Source organism: Colobus angolensis, unplaced genomic scaffold (assembly GCF_000951035.1).
Source record: "Colobus angolensis palliatus isolate OR3802 unplaced genomic scaffold, Cang.pa_1.0 Scaffold627, whole genome shotgun sequence".
Classification (NCBI taxonomy): domain Eukaryota; kingdom Metazoa; phylum Chordata; class Mammalia; order Primates; family Cercopithecidae; genus Colobus; species Colobus angolensis.
Genome location: NW_012119899.1, coordinates 500,646 through 520,210, shown reverse-complemented (window position 1 = coordinate 520,210; position 19,565 = coordinate 500,646). Strand labels below are relative to the sequence as shown.

At 45.8% G+C, this 19,565-nt stretch overlaps 1 protein-coding gene across 1 annotated transcript; it reads right to left on the bottom strand.

The window, feature by feature from the left end:
* Window positions 1-188: 188 nt before the first annotated feature.
* LOC105527488 (epithelial membrane protein 2-like) lies at window positions 189-948 on the bottom strand. Its single transcript, XM_011963808.1, is given in 3 exon segments — window positions 189-629; window positions 632-755; window positions 757-948. Coding segments are annotated over 3 exon segments (624 nt in total). The 5' UTR covers window positions 847-948; the 3' UTR covers window positions 189-219.
* Window positions 949-19,565: the final 18,617 nt, after the last annotated feature.

Here is a 19,565-nt window from a genome sequence, read left to right as displayed (position 1 = left end):
TCTCCTGACCTCGTGATCCGCCCGTCTCGGCCTCCCAAAGTGCTGGGATTACAGGCTTGAGCCACCGCGCCCGGCCTGTCTTGAGACTTTTGAGTGCACAGCAGTTCTGAATACCAGCCTTCATAGTCTATTCTCCGAACTCAAGAATGCAAAAACTCTTCTCCTTTTTGAATTTTTTTCTTTTTCTTTTTTTGGCTTTTAAAGGAAACAATACATTTGCTAGAAAAACCTCAAAAAAATAATGATTATATACAAAATGGTTATCTGAATGTGGATTCTGTACTGCAGCAAAAGCAACCAAGCTCTGGAACTCCATTTGCCCTTCCTCAGAATCAGGTGCACCATGCCGCTGCTGAAGGTGCAGGTGAAGGCCACCCACGCCAGGATGGAGGAGTAGCCATTGCTGCCTTCTTTGGTCAGGTAATAGAATTCCATGTTTCTCTCATGAATGTCTTCATACCTGTCTGTATAAATAGAGGCCGCATTCATGGCACACAGACATGACATTAGCTGGATGATGGAGGTTAGGACAAACCTCTCTCCCTGATTCAGGCTGAAGAGCTGGAGCATGAAGATGAAGAAGACAATGCAGCAGAGAATGGTGGAGAGGTTCACGGTGGCCTGGACCGCTGGAGCATGGAGTACTTTTTAAATGTGTCATTGATTACTGTATAATTCACGTTGTTGGTACCTAATCTCCAGACAGCTGCAAAAAACTCATCTCCTACCCACCAGGCATTGTTGATGGTAGCGATGAACCCGCAAGGCTGCAGAGTTGATGTGGAAGGCGATGATGAAAGCAAAAAGCACCAACATTTTCACAGGGCAGGGGAGGCAAGTGGTCATATTTAAAGCCCAGAGCAGGATGTGCCAGTTCTGATGGCTGCGTTGGCTGCTGGACGGATGGACAGGTTGGGATGTGAAGTGAGGCCACCAGGCTGTTTTGAAGCTCTCTCCTGACTTACTTTTAATTTGGTTATTTATTTTTTTACAAAACATACTCATAAATGGATATTACATAGATATCTTTATATATCTGTATGTATTTGCATATGTTTATCTAGCTACATATATTATATCTGTTAATAAATCCTTAAAGCGTTCAAAGGAATCTGAAATTTTCTTTCAGTATTGCAGGCTATCTTAAATTCACAGACCTTAACTTTCCTTTTATTTCTTTCTTTTTTTTTTTTTTTTTTGAGACAGAATCTCCCCATGTCACCCAGGCTGGAGTGCAGTGGCATGATCTCCGCTCACTGCAATCCCCACCTCACAGATTCAAGCGATTCTCCTGCCTCAGTCTCTCAAGTAGCTGGGACTTCAGATGCCCACCATCGCACCCAGCTGCTTTTTGTATTTTAGTAGAGACAGGGTTTCACCATATTGGCCGGACTGGTCTTAAACTCCTGACCTTGTGATCCGCCCACCTCAGCTAACCAAAGTGCTGGGATTGCAGCTGTGAGTCATCGCACCTGGCCATTGATTTCTGTATTTTTAGTAGAGACGGGGTTTCACCATCTTGGCCAGGATAGTCTGAATCTCTTGACCTCATGATCCATCCACCTCGGCCTTCCAAAGTGCTGAGATTACAGGCGTGAGCCACCACACCCGGCTTAAACCTTGGCTTTTCTACCGCTATCCAATAAGTCACTTCTTCAGCCAACCTAACTAATTACCAGATTGTGTTCCAATGTCACATGTTCAAAATACAGAGCTCCTGAAAAGATGTAACCTTTCAATGGAATTAGTCAGTATTTTCAAGCCTGGGTTTGGGCCTTTCATTTAAAGCTAGTTTATCTCGGTTCCTGTGTTAATCAGAAAGAAAAGAAACAGTTTTGACTTGGCGTTGAATGTCACTTGAGGTTTTAGTAAATTTCTTGCTCACAGATTGGAGCAACAAAAAAGTATCTTCTTTTTGTATGTATGTATGTATGTATGTATGTATGTATTTATGAGACAGAGTCTTGCTCTCTTGCCCAGGCTAAAGTGCAGTGGCACGATCTTGGCTCACTGTAACTCCTGCCTCCTGGGTTCAAATGATTCTCGTGCCTCAGCCTACTGAGTAGCTGGGATTACAGGCACCCACCACCATACCCAGCTAATTTTTGTATTTTTAGTAGACACAATGTTTCACCATGTTTACCAGGCTGGTCTCGAACTCCCGACCTCAAGTGATTTGCCAGTCCCGGCCTCCCAAAGTGCTGGAATTACAGGTATGAGCCACCACATCCGAGCAAACAAATACTTTCTTTAAACACATTAAGTGCAGCAAAATTTATGTCAGAGTATTCTTCCATTTGTTTACTCTTGTGGATATACTTTAAAGAACAAATAAGATTTTACAGGTATGGAAGTTTATTTTTATATTACTCTCAGTAAAAATACCTATTAAAACTTTGAAATGTTATATCTTTATTCTGTATACATTTTGAAATAATGACAGATAGACCTGGATATAAAAATACTGTCATGCTCAGGGTCAGGTTCCATCCCCAGCTGAGAGCTGAGGGGAGTGGGTGGATGTGGGGCAGGGAGCTGGAGGAACACTCAAGAGACAGCAGGTAAATGAGACATGGCTTTCTTCAGCAGCCCCTTCACAGGGTCAGTGTTACATTTATACACTACACAAACAATAGCGGCTGAGAGCCAGGTGGGGAGCTTCTCTATGTTATGTCTGTATGGCTATGATTATAGAAAACATGGAACTGTGTGCCTGTGCCACAAACCCGTTTAGTCATCAGAACGTTTACCTTGGCATATCCCTGCTGCCCTATGCCTGGTTGGCTGCAGGACAGTCATATTTCTTACACTCCACCCCCCTAGGCCAAGGGGATCCTCTTTGGTGGTGATTCACACAGAAAGCAACAACCTACCACTAATGTTCCTGTTATGCTACCCGTGATTACGAAAGCCCAACATAAGTCAGAGCCCAGAGACACCCACCATCTCTGCAGGGGTTCATCAGTAAGGTGTTCAATTGTCTTAATCCCCTGTGACACCCATTGTAAAGTTGTCATTATGTTCCAGTGGCTGTCAGGGATAAATGTACAACATTGTGTCCCTACAAGGGCACAGGCGCCACCTTGGGCAACTGTGACTATGTCTAAGGCCATCTGGTTTTGTGGCACCACCTTCCTGATCTGATCAACTTCATCAGTTAACAAAAAGAGGTATAACTCAGGTATAACTCAGCGCCTGAGCTGTGTCCTCCACAAAGGCTGCAACCTGCTTTTCTACAGTAATGGCACCTGGTCCAGGGATAGTTGTTGCTAAGGGATAGAACCACCTGGGGGCCCACCGCACTCACAAAAGGCAGGATGCAGTGCCTCCCAGTTATGCGGATGACTAGGCAATGTGGTAAGAACAGTGGCAGACACATAGGGCCACCCCCACGTACAACATCCAGTTCAACTGACTGGCAGATATGGCCACCCTGTGTCCCCACACAACCATAAACTCCCAGGGGTCACAAAGTCCATGGGGGCCCAGCCTTGGTAAGGGCACTTGTTCTACCACATCCTTGGTTTGGTGACAAGTATTATGCTTGCACAAATCTCAGCAGGCAACTATCTCACAGTGTCTTTACCCCAGTGCTGCTCTGTGCATCGTGGAACCTGAACTAGGGGCACCACGTGTTTTCCCATTAGCCAGTCTCATCCATTATGGATGCTATGAGTCAGCCAGGGGACAGGCTGGTCATGGGTTCTGAGACATTCCCTGTCCAAAGCCTTCCATGTTGCATCCCACCGATTGTCCGTGGGACCCCAAGCCTCTAGCCACGTCTAGTTCCGTATAGAAGCTAGATGCACGTGCCAGGGCAAGTTGTCTGCAGCTGCTGCTGGAAGGGCAGTGCAGATCTAACAGTTGGAGACATTGGTCACCTTGGTGTAGGTGTGGGCCCATTTCATGATGCTGTTTGAGCATGCCAACCTATGACTGGAACGACAAAGCAGGCACAGGTACTAACAGGGGCAAATCACATTCCTTAGGCAAAATACAGGCTAATTTTTTATCCCTGGATAACAATGCAGCCACTGAGGGCTTCTGCCCTGGGCAATGGTACCACATCTTACCTGCTCTGCATGGTTCTTTCGGATCCTCTACCTCTGCTAAAGTTACAGGGGAGCTCATGATAGCTGCATGGACAGTACATATGTCTCCCGGAGGAGGGTCCCTTCTCTGGCCATTCAACTGTGGATGGTCTATCATGGAGGCCACACATTAAATACCCAAAAAGTAAAAGATTCGTCATACTGCAGACCCTCCCTCCAGGGGGCTGCAACAGCCAACCATCTGTAATGAGGAGCTTGGAGGGTCCGTGGCTAACACCAGGGTTTTGTTTGTTTGTTTGTTTGTTTCCCTACCTTTGGGGGCACTGGGGGAGGCAATAACAGATTGCTATTCATTCCTGTATTTAGTTGGAGAAGGTCATCCTTCCTTTTATAGATTTGGCCACATAGCCTGGCCCTATGTGGTTTGGTAACTAACTAGATAATTCTGTAACTTTTAGGTAGTTAACCACAAAGTGAAGCTTTAATAAACTGCCCAGCTATTACTGCAGATTGCCATAGGTGTTACCTCCTTGGTGATCACTATTTACACTTCCCTGAGTTTAATTTATTAGGTACTTTGTCCATACTTGGTATTAAACCATACAGTGTCAGTACTAGGCTGGACTGCACCAGTAATCCAGGCAGCAGTAGTACCTCAGGATGCCCTTCCTACTGGTGAAGGCTCAGGATCTAGGGGTGCCTTAAGCCCCCTGGCCTTATCTTGTATTAGGACTACAGGTCCCAAGACTTCTTGAAACTCTGCTGCTAAGGGACTTGTACTCAGCATACTCCGCTGCCCCAAGTAGGCACCCCACTTCGCTAAAGTGGATGTTTGTGCCATCCCAGTCCATGGGGGGTCGTCATTACCCATGAATGCACCTGGCCATTCTTTCGGGTAAGTCATCTGCATGACGATTGTAGCCCATCCTGCCATGCTCTTATGAGCCTGAAGGGCAGCATAGGCAGTTGCTAACTGCTTCTTTATTAATGGATACTGGAGCTCAGCTCCCTTCCATAACTAGAGCCAAAAGCCAATTGGCATACTCAGGCGCTCCGTGTGCCACTTTAGGCCTCAGCTTCAACTATCTGTGGTCACATGCACATTTAGTTCAAATGGGCACCCCTGACTAACTACCAGTAGGGCTTGTGCCTGCTGAATAGCCTTCTTGGCTACTAGGAAAGGCTGTCTCAGCTGCATCGTCCCAATTCCCAGGCTAGAGGGGCGTTGCCACTTACAAATTTGTAAGAAAATCAGAGGTTAACATAACATTATCAACAAGATTATGGCACATGTTGGGGCTATACAATAGCCCTGCAGCAACACTGTGAAAGTCCATTGACACTCTCCCATGAAGTCAAACTGTTCCTGGCTCTCTGGAGCAATGTTAACTGAGAAGACAGCATTAGCCAAATCCTCCACACAGTGGCAGCATCCACTTCTGTTGTCAAGTGGCCTATCAAGTCCGTGATAGAAGGTACAGCTGCATGCAGAGGTGGTGTTACTTTAATTCAGTTTGCTTTATTCGGCTTCTGATAATCCACTATCATCGCCAAGCCTCATCAGGTTTTCTGACTGGCCATACTGAGGAATTGTAGGCGATATGGGTTCCATGCATTATTTACACCTTCTCTAACTTCTTAATAGTCTCAGTTATCTCTGTATGCACCCCTGGCAAATGGTATTGACATGTGGAGGTAACCCATCAGGGTTTTGGCAGAACTTGGGCCTGGTTGTGTATATGTCCACACAGTCCCAGTTTTACTACACTGACTTGAAGTCTGAATTCTCTGGCCATGGTGTGCAAGTCCAGATCATTCAAAATGTCCACCCCCAGAATATATTCAGATATAAGTGAAATGTACGTTGTGTACAGGCAGGGAGCCAAGTTGCCAATGCTACGATGCAAAGACACAGGTTTCACTTTCCCTGACAGGCCTCCATAACCATCAATAAGTTCAGTTTTGCCTGGAAAGTTACCCAGGTTCCCATAAACAAGACTGCAGTCTGCACCAGTATCTACCAGTGCTAAGATCTGCGGTACATTTGTGGGGGACTAGTGTATTGCTAGTTCCACATGCTGTCTTCGGTCATCCAGTTCCCCGCGTCATCCCTGTGCCAAGCATCTCTGCCAGTTCCCTAATTAATTAAACAGGAAAGGTCCTATGTCTTTGCTTATCTGCAAATAGTCCTTGAGTTAAATTGTCCAGGTGGGGCTGGGTTGAGCAACAGTATTTTGCCCCCTCTTAAGCATTTTCCGGAATTGCTGCTCTGGGGACAATAGCCTCCACAGAGATCCAGCACAAGATCCCTCAAGTGGGACATAAAGCATTCATCATCTGACCCCAGGTATTCAGATTAAACATAGCCTGCCACATACGTGTCTCCCAGAGTATCTGCACCAAATCAGTTTATGATTGCCATTTACTTACAATGTCTAGTGTCTCCCCAGCATAATTCCAAACAGTTCATATGGCTGCAATCAGCCACTTGATGAACGTGTGGTCACTTTGCCCTTGTGCCAACCATCCACACAGCTACAGCCGCTGATGAAGAGAGGTGAGTTGTGAGAGAAGCCAGCTTATCTATCTTGGAGGTGGAGCAAGAAATGCTCTCATGCCTCTCATCCCAAAGATGGAGTAACCGGGCTGGGAGGGGCTCCCCTAGATGCTGCTTGCATTGCTTACCTGACTCCCACAACTCAATGAGGGTATAAGCACTACAAGAGGTGTGTTCTGCCACTGTGAGGGGTCCAGGGGCTCTTTCCTAGGGTCCCACTGGCTGCTCACGTTCTACCTTCTGTCAGATCACAGGACAACCTTGCAGCAGAGGAGCCTCCTCCTCCTCCTCAGCATCAGACCCAGCAGGAGTGTGTGGCCTGGAGGATGGGCTCAAGGTTGCGCTGACATCTGTTTCCAACTCCTGCTCCAGGCTATTTAACTGAACCTCTAAGTGCCCTGATTTCACCTGAAGGTCCTTCACCTCCAGGTTTTGCTCCAAGCTGTGCATTTGGGCCCCCAGGTGCTCAACTTGTGTCTGAATGTCCTTTACCTGCACAGTGTCCCAAAGGGACTGAGCATGTACTTCATGTAGTGCAGTCAGAAATGCCCATCCGACTGCTGGCAAAGGTGCATTTCTTCTTGGTGCTGTGAACTTCCAGCTGCTTCAGTGCCTTCTCCACACTTGCAGAAGAACTGTCTACTGCCTCTCACATTTCCACTGTGGCCCATCCAAGCAGCACCTCTGCCATGGGTACCAGAGCCCATGCTGCAGCCATGTAGCCAACATGGCAGCCTCAGGGGCTGAAGACCCACTCACTCCATGCTGCCAATGACTACACCAAATGTCATGCTCAGGGGCAGGTGTCAGCCCCAGTTGAGGGCTGAGGGGAGGGGTGGGCATGGGGCAGGGAGCTGGAAGAACACTCGAGAGACAGCAGGTAAATGAGACATGTCTTTATTCAGCAGCCCCTTCACAGGATCAGCATTATATTTATACACTACACAAACAACTGTGGTTGAGAGCCAGGTGGGGAGCTTCTCTATGTTATGTCTACATGGCTATGATTATACAAGACTGTGCACCTGTGCCACAAACCTGCTGAGTCATCCAGGCTGTTTACCTTAGCCTATGCCTGCTTGGTTACAGCACAGCCATGTTTCTTACATATACATAAGTAGATAAATAAACATATACCTATAGGATTATATGAGTTTATCTATGTAAATAATTGTATATGCAAAAGATGTTCATCAGGAGACATTGTCAACTTCCCAGTTTATCTTAGAAACACAGATGAAGACTTGCTTCTTACCTGTATAGCTCCATACCATCTCACACTGAAAGATAGCCCTGAGCTGTGCTAAGGAAACTAGTGAATGAAGATGTGCTCATGAATGAAGATGACTTCTGATCTGTCTTACTAGACATATGCACAAATGGACATTAAATAGCCATACTCATGGGGTCCACACTGTGTGTGTGTGTGTGTGTGTATATATATATATATATATATATATATATATTTTCCCTCACTTATCTTATATCAATATATATGTATGTAGAAAAATGATTACAAAGTAAGTATGGTCAGAGGTTATATTCATTTTTCTCAGGCCATTTGAATGCAATCAACCAATTAGTTCAGTGATGATTTATTCAATTCAAGCTACTCACCATATCATGTTTTAAAAATAAATGTGAAAATGTTTTTTATTATCTGGCACATGGAAGTTTTTCATACTGGGTCTCATTAAGCCAGCACAAAGTGGTTCTGTACATCCAGCTAGAAACATCTAGAAATGCTCTACACAAGTCACCTAGCTTTCCTCACAAAGAAGCTTTGACCTAGCCAATAAGAATTACCAGTGGCACTTCAGTGAATGTTCACTACTTCCTGATTAAAATGTGGTCAGGTACCATGTACCATATATTTGCTTTCAGTTTCACAATCTAACTTCTAAAATGTGACTTAAACTTTCTCTCTCTTACACAAAAACCCTACTTCAGCCTCAGAGATAATAAGACAAAAGTGTACTTTTACATCACACATGCGTTGGAAAAAACAAAAACAGCCCCTGTCTTGACTGAAGCCATAATGAGAAATAATAAGTATTCTCAAATTGAGGTGAGGACCTTTGGACTGGGGCTGGTTCATCTCTGTCCCTATGTACAAGATAAAGCAAAAAGTCAAACTGGAAATGGCAATGAATGACATTTTCATCTCTCAGAAGTGAGCAACAAAGACCATTGCTTTCTTTGTATATGATAAATGTAGCAGAATGTTTGCAAGACTATATCTTTATTTTTGTACTCTTGTAGATACACTTTATAAGCCAAGAAAGTTTATACTTGTATGTAAGTTTCTTCCATTCCTGTTAGTATCAATACCTATCAATACTTTCACTTTCTATAAATTTATACTGTATATAGACACAAAGATTAATACATCTGTATACAGACATACATAGGCAGATACATAAACACTCACAGAATTATATAAATATGTCTATGTAATTATTTATGTATACAAAAAATTATACTCCAAAAGACATTTTCAATCTCATAGCATATTCTAAGAATGCATATGTAGAATTCTCTTCTCTTTCGCTCAGTAGAATGCCATAATGGAGCATAGTTATAAAATGTTTTTGTATAAACATAAGCAATGCTTCATCTTTAGGGTTAAGAACTGGGAAGTAAGCTGACAGTAAACCCATGTAATACTCTCTATCCACATTAGAATTTAAGAACACTTATTTTCTTCTTGTTGTATGCACGCGCCACTCACATCTACCTTCCTGGGCTTGCCTTGATGAATACTTAGTCACCGCGTACATAATTGGCTGATTGAATCCACGTGAACGAAGCAAATGTGCTGGTTGAAATCATCTGGGCTGAGCTAATTGGCTGATTGGAATCACCTGGGCTGAGGTAGTTTACTGATTGGAAATACATGGACTGAGCTAATTTGCTGATTGTATTCACCTATCCGGAGGGGGCTGTGTAGGACTGATTTACTTACATTTTGGGACTGGTTTACTCATATTTGATTTAGTTATATTTACTTATATTTTGGGACTTTTTTTACAAGATGAACTCATAGATAGGCTATGCATGGATATGTTTATATAACCCCATGTGTTTGAATATATTTATCTATCTACATATCTTATATCTGTATATAACAAAGAAATAATAACAAACAATATTAAAGATCAAATATACAAATAAGTGGGAGTGAACAATAATAAAAAATAATATCACAATTAAGATCTCTCTCTCTCTTTCCATTTGTCACATTCAGGCTGCAGTGTGACCAAAAATAAATGAGAACATCAACTTCAGCATGGAAAAAGCATAGGAGAATAGAGAGAGAAAAGAACAATGAAGGAAAACAACAGCAAGTTACGCTAAATATTGTGGAAATAAACTGAAATTGGGGTTAGAAAAACAACATAGGAAGAAGGTCGGAGTATTCTCAGGTACTTGGGTGGCCCAATTGGAAAGACCACCCAGGTGAGACCAGGGAGATCAAGGCCACAGTGAATCATAATCACATCTTCCTGATGGACATGAATGATCCTGACACCAATGACAGCCACCTGAATGACCTTAGACATGGGAAGGCAAGAAACTTCTGTCCAACCTCAGACATAGCAAGGTGACAGCTATCTGGTCGACCTTAGACATGGGAAGGTGAGAGCCATCTGGTTGATCTTAGGCATGCAAACTGAGGACTCTTTCTAATGCTTCTGGCCAAGATGGGAAGATCTCCTAGGCAAGGCTGGAAAGATCAAGACTGCAGTGAATCACGATCCTATCTTTCTGTTGGACTTGAACAGTACTGCCACCAGCATGAGCCATTTGGTCAATCTTAGACATGAAAAGGGAAGAGCCATTTGTTCACCTCAGACGTGGCAAGGCGAGAGCCCTCTTATCGACCTTAGACATGGCAAGGCAAGAACCTTGACATAACCTCAGACATAACAAGGTCGACCTCAGACATAACAAGGGAAGAGCCATCTGGTTGACCTCAGACATGGTAAGATGAGAGCCATCTTGTCTACCTCAGGCATGGCAAGGGGAGAACCACCTGGCTGACTTCAGACAGGGGAAGGTGAGAACCATCTTGTCGACCTTAGACATGGCAAGCTGGTGGCTAAGTCCAACACTTCCAGCAACATCTTTCTCAAAATTAATAAAAAAGAGTAAATATATAACAATAAAAATGATATAATAGCAAACAATATTAAAGACCAATACATAAATAAGTAGGAGTGAAAAATGGTAAAACGTAATTAATATTAAAATTAAGAACTCATCTCTCTCTCTCTGTCATTCTTTTTCTCTCTCTGTCTTTCTCTCTCTTATCTTATTTGTCGAACCCAGGTTGAAGTGTGACAAAATATAAACCAAAAGGTCAACTTTACTTTGCAGGAAGGAGCATATAAGAATATAGAGAGAAAAGAACAGGAAGAAAAACAACAGCAATTCACCTTAAGTATTGTGGAAACAAACTGAAATTGGTGTTAGAGAAAATACAGAGGAAGAAGGTCTGAGTAGTCCCAGGTAGTCGGGAGGCCAATATGGGAAGATCACCTGGGTAAGACTGGGAAGATCAAGGAAGTGGTGTATCTGCTGGACCTGAAGACTACTGACCCTGGTGTGAGTCATCTGGTCCACCTTAGACATGGCAATGCAAGAGCCGTATCATCGACCTTTGACATGGCAAGGTGAGAGACACAAGGTCCAGTTTAGACATGGCAAGGCGACAGCCAACTGGTTGACATCAGATATGGCAAGGTGAAAGCCATCTGGTTGACCTTAGACCTGGCAAGGGAAGAGACATCTGGTCCACCTAAGACATAGCAAGGCAAGAGGCACATGGTTGATATTAGACAAGGCAAGATCCAACTTGTGGATCTAGTGGCTAGATCCAACTCTCGCAGCTGACATCTGTCTCAAAATAAATTAAAAAAAAAACAAATAGTAAATATATAACAATAACAAATAATAACAAACAGTAGTAAAAACCAAATAAATAAGTAGGAGTGAACAATAATAAAAGGTCTTTCTCTCTCTCTCTCTCTCTCTTTCTCTCTCTCTGTCAAAACCAGGGTGAACTGTGGCAAAAAATAAACCAAATGGTCAACTTCACATGCAGGAAGGAGCACATGAGAATACAGAGAGAAAAGAAGGAAGTTGAAAAACAACAGGAAGTCATTCTAAGTATCGTGGAAACAAACTGAAACCCGGCTTAGGAAAAAAAAAAAAAAAAAAGAAAGGAAGAAGGTTCATGTCGTTCCAGGTACTCAGGAGTCTCAGATGGGAAGATCGCCTCAGTGAGACCCTAAAGATCTAGGCCACAGTGAACCATGATTGCATCCCTCTGCTGGACCTGAACAGTATTGCGCTGGAGTGAGCCATCTAGTCACCTTAAATATGGTGAGGTGAGAGCCATCTCATTGTCCTCAGACATGGCAAGGTGAGAGTCATCTAGTCAAACTCATACATGGCAAGGTGAAAGCAGTATGATCAACCTCAGACATGGTAACATAAGAGCCATTTTGTCAACCTGAGACAGGGGAAGGCAAGAACAACCTGGTCAACTTGAGAAACAGCAATGTGAGGGTCATCTGATTGACCTCAGACATGGCAAAAGGAGAGCCATCTGGTCCTCCTTAGACATGGCAATGTAAGAGCCATCTGGTCATCCTCACACATGGCAAGGCAACAGCCACCTTGTGGACCTTAGACATGGAAAGATGAGAGCCATCTGATCAACTTCACACATGGCCAGGTGAGAGACTTCTGGTCAACCACAGACATGGCAAGAGGAGAACCATCTGGTCAACCTCAGATGTGAAAAGGCGAGAGCCATTTGGTTAACCTCAGACATGTCAGAGAGGCATCTGGTTGGCCTCATACATGGCAAGGTGAGAGCCATCTAGTCAGCCTCAGACATGGCAAGGCAAGAACCATCTGGTTGACATCAAACATGAGAAGGTGAGAGCCATATTGTCCATCTTAGAAATGGCAAGGCAAGAGCCATCTGGTATACCTGAAACATGGCAAGGTGAAAACCATGTGGTTAACCTCAAACATGGCAAGGCAAGAGTCATCTCATCGACCTCAGGCACGGCAAGGTAAGAGGCATCAGGAAGACCTCAGACATGGTAATGCAAAAGCCGTCTTGTCGACCTTAGACATGACATGGCAAGAGCCATCTTGACCACTGCAGACATGGCAAAGTGAGAGCCATTATGTCGACCTAACGCATGGGAGGCAAGAGCCATCTGGCTGACCTTAGACATGGCAAGGCGAGAGCCATCTGGCTGACCTTAATCATGTAAAGCTGGTGGCTAAGTCCAAGGCTTGAGGCCAACAACTATATCAAAATCAGTAAACCAACAGTAAGTATGTAACAATATCCAACAAATAACAACAAGTTAAAGATGAAATAATTAAGTGGGAGTGAACAATAATAAAAGGTAATTAATATCACAATTAAGAACTTCTCTGTATGTGTGTGTGTTTGTTACAACCAGTGTGAATTGTGACAAAAAATAAACCAAAGGTCAACTGCAGCATGTAGGACGGAGCATATGAGAATAGAGAGAGAAAAGAACAAAGAAAAATTACAGCAAGTTACTCTAAGTATTGTGGAAACAAACTGAAATTGTGGTTAGAAAAGAAAAAGAAAAAGAAGGTCCCAGTAGTCCCAGGTACTTGTGAGGCCAAGATGGGAAGACCCTTGTTTAATAGAACCTTGTGTAAAACTAACCTGTCTCATGACGTTCTAAACCCAGCTCAGGTTCCCTATTACTGGGTGAACCATCCAACGCTTGGTGAATTCTGCTTCACAATAGGAAGAGCCAACATTGAGGGATCAAAAAGGGACATCACTATGAACTCTTGGCCGCTACAAAGCAGTTATCCCTGTGATATCTTTTCTGACATGTCCTGCTTAAAACTCAAAGTTTAGAAGAATGGTGAGGCTCTGACTTTCTGGTCTGTATTCGTACTGAAAATTAAGAGCAAGCAAGCTTCTGTCCTTCTGCTCCATGGGAGGTTTCTGTATTCCCTGCACTCACCTTCATACACCTGCATTACCATCCAACCGGTGTACCGTTCCAGTCCAACTCTGCACCTGGTACTATTCCTGGAGCAGGTCACACCAAGCCAGCATGTGGCCAAGTGCTTGGCGCCAAAAGTGAGAGCTCCTTGTAGCTCATCCCCTTCCCCCTCACCAGGTCAGTGAAAAAATGATCAGGGTAGTGGCATTTCACCAGCAGCCACAAGGCCGGTGGACCCCACCCCATCCCCTCACAGTGACAGAAGGCTGCTGGGGGCCTTTCACTTATTCTGCAACACTCATGTCTCTTCACCGTGCCAGATTGGAGTCAGTCTTAACAGGGTCTTCTTTCCCTGCTGATTCAGTCAAACCCATTCCTTTGACTGTGGTTTCACTGGATAGCAGGTAGGGACAGTGAGAATCTCGTTCATCCATTCATATGCGCCACTAATTAGATGAGGAGGCATTTGACTACACCTTAAGAGAGTCATAGTTACTGCTGTCCTTTACCAGTGGCTTCACTGAATTTCTTCACTTTGACATTCAGAGCACTGGGCGGAATTCACATAGTGTCAACAGCCACCACTGGCTTTCATCATGCTTTGTTTTAAACACTCAGATTCCCCTGGTCTGCACCAATTCTAAGTTGGTTGCTAGGCACCGGCAATAGCAAGGGGGAGGGATGGGGGAGAGGGAGATACGCGGGGTGGGGTGGGGAATGGCTGCAGAGGGGTGTCCCTAGTGCTGAGGAGGAGCAGCACCACCTCATCCAGCCAAGGGCTGCACCCATCCCGCTTCACGCCCCAGCAGGACCAGTGAAGCCCTTGGAGCAAACAAATCCTTGTCCTGAATTTACCCATCCCGCTTGCTGATTTCCCTTACCTACATTGTTCCAACATGCCAGAGAGTGTTCACCTTGGAGATTTGCTGTGGATATGGTTACAGCCTGGTGTGAGATTCATATTTATAGATTTTCAAGGGCCTGAACCACCTTACTTTCCAATGTACAGGCTCCTCTCAGGGCTAGCCCATTCCAGGGTGCCCTGCCCTTCACAAAAGAACTCTCCCCTGGACTCCCACCAGCTTCTCCAGGATCAGTTGCATTACCTCCCTGAACCCCTCACTGGTGCCCATCTCTGCCACTCTGGATTCAGAAATCTGAATTTGACTCCCTTTTGATTGGTGAGGGCAACGGAAGTCATCATCCATTCCTTCGGAAGGGCACACGCCCATTTTTCAGGACTGACTGACCCATGTTCAATTGGAATCCTTCTCCACTTCATCCTTCAAAGTTCTCATTTGAATATTTGCTACTACCACCAAGATCTCACCTGAGGCAGCTCTACCCAGGCTCACATCCTAGGCTTCAAGTCTCACCACAGAGGCCCCCCTGCTCATAGCAGCATGGCATCCGCAGGGCTCCAGCAGGGGCAACAACCTTCACCACTCCTGTCCACTCTTAACCATTGGCAATGGCCGGATATGGGTCCAATGCTTCAGTATCATTCATTTTTCAGGGCTAGCTGATTCGTTGTTAAACACTCCTTAGTGTATTCTGACTCCCATGGCCACTGTCCTGCTGTCCACTGTTTTCTGGGGTATGATAAACATCAGCATCAGGCACCTTAACACCACGTTGAGTTCATCCCATAGCACCAATTCTGCTTACCAAAAGTGGCCCACTAGGCACTCGCATTCCACGCCCGGCTCCACGCCAGCGAGCCGGGCTTCTTACCCATTTAAAGTTTGAGAATAGGTTAAGATTGTTTCCACCCCAAGACCTCTAATCAATTCGCTTTGCCGGATAACTGCATGGCATGGGGTTTTTGCCAAAGCCTCAGCTATCCTTAGGAATTACTTCAAAGGGAACCATCTACTAGATGTTTCAATTAGTCTTTTGCCCCATACCCAGATCAGATGACTGATTTACACCTCAGGACCGCTACAGACCTCCACCAGCGTTTCCTCTGGCTTCGTGCTGCCCAGGCATAGTTCATCATCTCTTGGCACCTAACAACATGTTCTCTTGCTCCACCTCTGCAGCGCGACCGACAAGACTGGCTGGTGATGCACCCTTGGCAAACTGGAGAAGCCTCGGGATTCCAACTCGTTCCACTGTTCTTTTGGGAGCAGTACGTGGCGGAAGAGACCTCCCAGGTCCTACAGGACAACCAGCCTGGGGCACACCACGGTCAGCCCCACTCCCTCTCATGCGGCCTCCTCGCTGGGGGCAGGGAGGGGGCAGGAGAGCAGTTATACTGTGGGAGGAGTGACCCAGCTCCCTAGAGGGATGCTGTCACACCCCCACTGGGGACCCCCTCATGGGGAGCCCCCACTGGGGTGGGAGCCAGGAAGGGGCGAGCACGGCAATGGGTCTCACTCTCTCAGCCCTGGGATTCAGCGAGTGCTGCTGCTGGGAGTGTGTAACACTCCGGAGAGCCCACCCCACCCCCTCTCCCAAGGGACAGGGAGAACAGGGCCCCCTGAGGCACCTTCCCTGCCCGGCCTTCCCAGTCGTCCCAAAGCCAGTCACGGTGCAGCACCACAGTGGAAATGCACCTGGCGGTGGTCAGTCGCCGACTGGGGGACAGTCCCCCACCAACTCTCTCCACCAGCCCACCCATCCACCCCTGCAGAGGCTGGGGCCTACCACCTCTAAGGAGGAGGAGGGGTAGCTGGGGAGGGACGGTGATTGGAGGATTTGGGAGGAACAGGAGGTAGGAAAGATCCGCCAGACCACCGGCACAGCCCCACCCGCTGCCGGTTTGAATCCTCCATCAAACTGCATGGACCCTACTCATTTAAGTCTTAGAGGACTGTTTAAGTCAAGAGGACTGTTTCACGTCCTCTTGAACTGCATCTTCAAAGTTCTTTTCAGCTTTCTCTTACGGTACTTGACAATTGTGGTCTTGTGCCAGTATTCAACCTTTAGATAGAGTTTACCTTTAACTATTAAACCTTAGATAGAGTTTACCACCCTCCTTAGGTTGCATTCCCAAGCAACCCGACTCTGGGAAGACCCAGGCCTGGCAGCCAGGGGCTGCTAATAACCTCACACCGTCTACAGGCTGGCTGGACCTCAATCAGAAGGACTTGGGCCCCCACAAGTGGTGCTGGGGAGTAAGTCTTTCATACTGCCACATTTCCCACATCCCATCAAGGGGCAGGGATTTGGCACTGGACTCCCGGTTGACTCACATTTACTAAGGGAATCTTGGTTAGTTTTTTTCTTCCACTGACTAATATGCTTAAATTTAGCGGGTCACCAAGTCTAGCTTGAGGTCACATCTAGGAGGGGAGGAAGGAACGGTGGGAAAAGAGGATGCAACCCTGGGCACTGCGTCGGGAGATGGGCCCAGAGAGGAGACCAGGGGTGAGAGAGAAGAGCCGCGGCCGATGGCACCAGAGCTGGACCATGGAAGGGAGGAGCAAGAACTGGGGCAGGGGAGACACAGTGCCCTGAACATCCAGAGAACCGGGGCTGAGAATGTGGCTCCACCCTGCCCCAATGCGGAAGCTCAGGGGGGCCACAAGGCAGGGCACAGCGATGAACCAGAGGCAAGCACACAATGGCGGACGCCACCACGGATTCCCATGGATCACCGCTGGGGGCAGGGTCAAGCACGCGGCTGGGCCTCGACCCCGACCGGGAGTTCACTCGGGGGCAGACTTCTGGCCCCGGGAGTACACAGCAGGCTGGGCGGGAGAGGGGAGGGTGCAGTGAGAAGCAGCAGTAAGGTGGGACACCAGGCTGCCACCGGAGGCGGGTGGTGAACTGTGGCGACCAGGAAGCAATCTCACTTTCCACCCCCACAATCATCCCCCATCTCCACCAACTAGTGCACAACAGCACGGAACATTTTACCCAGGCCCAGGCGAACCCTGGACCACTTGCAGCACAAGGGAGCTCCCCAGAAGACTCCAGACTGTAGCAGCCACAGGAACTTGGCCCCAGCTGGCTCTCTTTTCATTCCCTCTCACAGGCAGTGGGCTCTCTCCTAACCAAGGCCCCTTCCCCTGCCACGTTGTCCCTTGAAGAGTTTGCATGGAGGGTTGGGGAGGGGAAGGTGCAGATGGAAGAGGAGGTGGGCACCACCAGGTCTGCACTTGGGAGGACAGAGGGCCCAATGGGCCCTGCCAGGGAACCCCCTGCGATGCACTCCCAGGAGGCCAGAAGCACCCCTGGTGGTGACTGATCAGCAAGTGACCACTTAGGCATAGCCCTGAGAGAAACAGGGAGCTGCAAGTGCACTGGAAGGGATAATCAGTGCGTCCTGTAATTCACATTAATTCTCACAGCTGGTGGCGTTCTTCTTCAATGCACGAGCTGAGTGATCCAACACTAAGAATTATACAAGGTTTCTTGGTGAGGGCTGCCCAACACAGGGAGGCCCTCCTGGCACAGCACATCCCCAAAGGGGTTGCCTCGGGCTAGCCAGTGGGAGAGTAAGGAGACCAGACTCTCAGAGGGGTTGGAAAGTTTCACCACATGGTTGTGCACACCACCCACAGCACAGAACCCAACATGGGCAGCACACACAATACAGACAGCCACTGGGTAAGCCCCCACCCAGCAGCTGCATCCTTGGCAATGACAAGAGAACAAGAAACAACTCCATTAAAAAGTGGGCAAAAAAAACATGAACAGACACTTCTTAAAAGAAGGTGTACATGTGGCCAAAAAGCATATGAAAGAAAGCTCAACATCACTGATCATTAGAGAAATGAAAATCAAAAACCACGAGATTCCACCTCATACCAGTCAGAATGGCTATAATTAAAGGGTCAAAAATTAAATTCTGGGGGAGAATAAATTCTGTGGAGAAAAGGTAATTCTTATACACTGTTGGAGGAAGTGTAAATTAGTTCAACCATTGTGAAAAGCAGTTAAGTGATTCTTCAAAGAGCTAAAAGCAGAACTATCATTTGATAGTTCTACTAGCCTTCCCATTACTGTATATACACCCAGAGAAATATAAATTATTCTACCATAAAGACCCATGCATACAAAATGTTCATTGCAGCACCATTCACAATAGCAAAGACATGGTCAACCTAAATGCCACCAATGACAGATTGGATAAAGAAAATGTGGAACATATACACCACTATGCAACCATAAAAAAAGAATAAGATTTTGTTGTTTGTGCGAACATGGATGGAGCTGGAGGCTATTATCTTCAGCAAACTAACACAGGAACAGAAAACCAAATATTGCATGTCCTCACTAACAAGTGGGAGTTAAATGATAAAAACTTATGAACAAAAGAAGGAAACAGCAGACACTGGGGCCCATTTAAGGGTACAGGGTGGGAGAAGGAAGATAAGCAGAAAAGATAACCATTTTTGGGTATTGGGCTTAATACTTGGGTGATGAAACAATCTGTACAGCAAACCCCTGTGACACATGTTTACCTATGCAACAAACCTTCACATGTAACCCTGAACCTAAAATAAAAGTTAAAAACATTAAAACTTTAAAAACTCTTAGAAAAAAGCACAAGCAAAAATCGTATGACATTAAATTTGGTGATGGTTTCTGGACTGTGACACCAAAAGCAAATGCAACAAAATAAGAAGCAGACACATTGGACTTAATAAAAATGTGAAACTTTTCTGTATCAAAAAACAAGAAAAGCAGAGTGAAAAGACAGCCACTGAATGTGAAAAAAGATTTGCATATCATGTATCTGATTAGGTACATAAGGTGTAAGCAGAGGATATAAACAACTCCTAAAACTCAAAAATAAAATAACAACAGCATTTATAAAATAGAAGAGATTTGAATCTACATTGAGTCAATAAGTATATGGAAAAATGTGCAGCATTACCTGTCATTACAGAAATACAAATCAAAACCACAATGAGGGGCGGAGCAAGATGGCTGAATAGGAACAGCTCCAGTCTCCAACTCCCAGTGCGAAGGACACAGAAGACC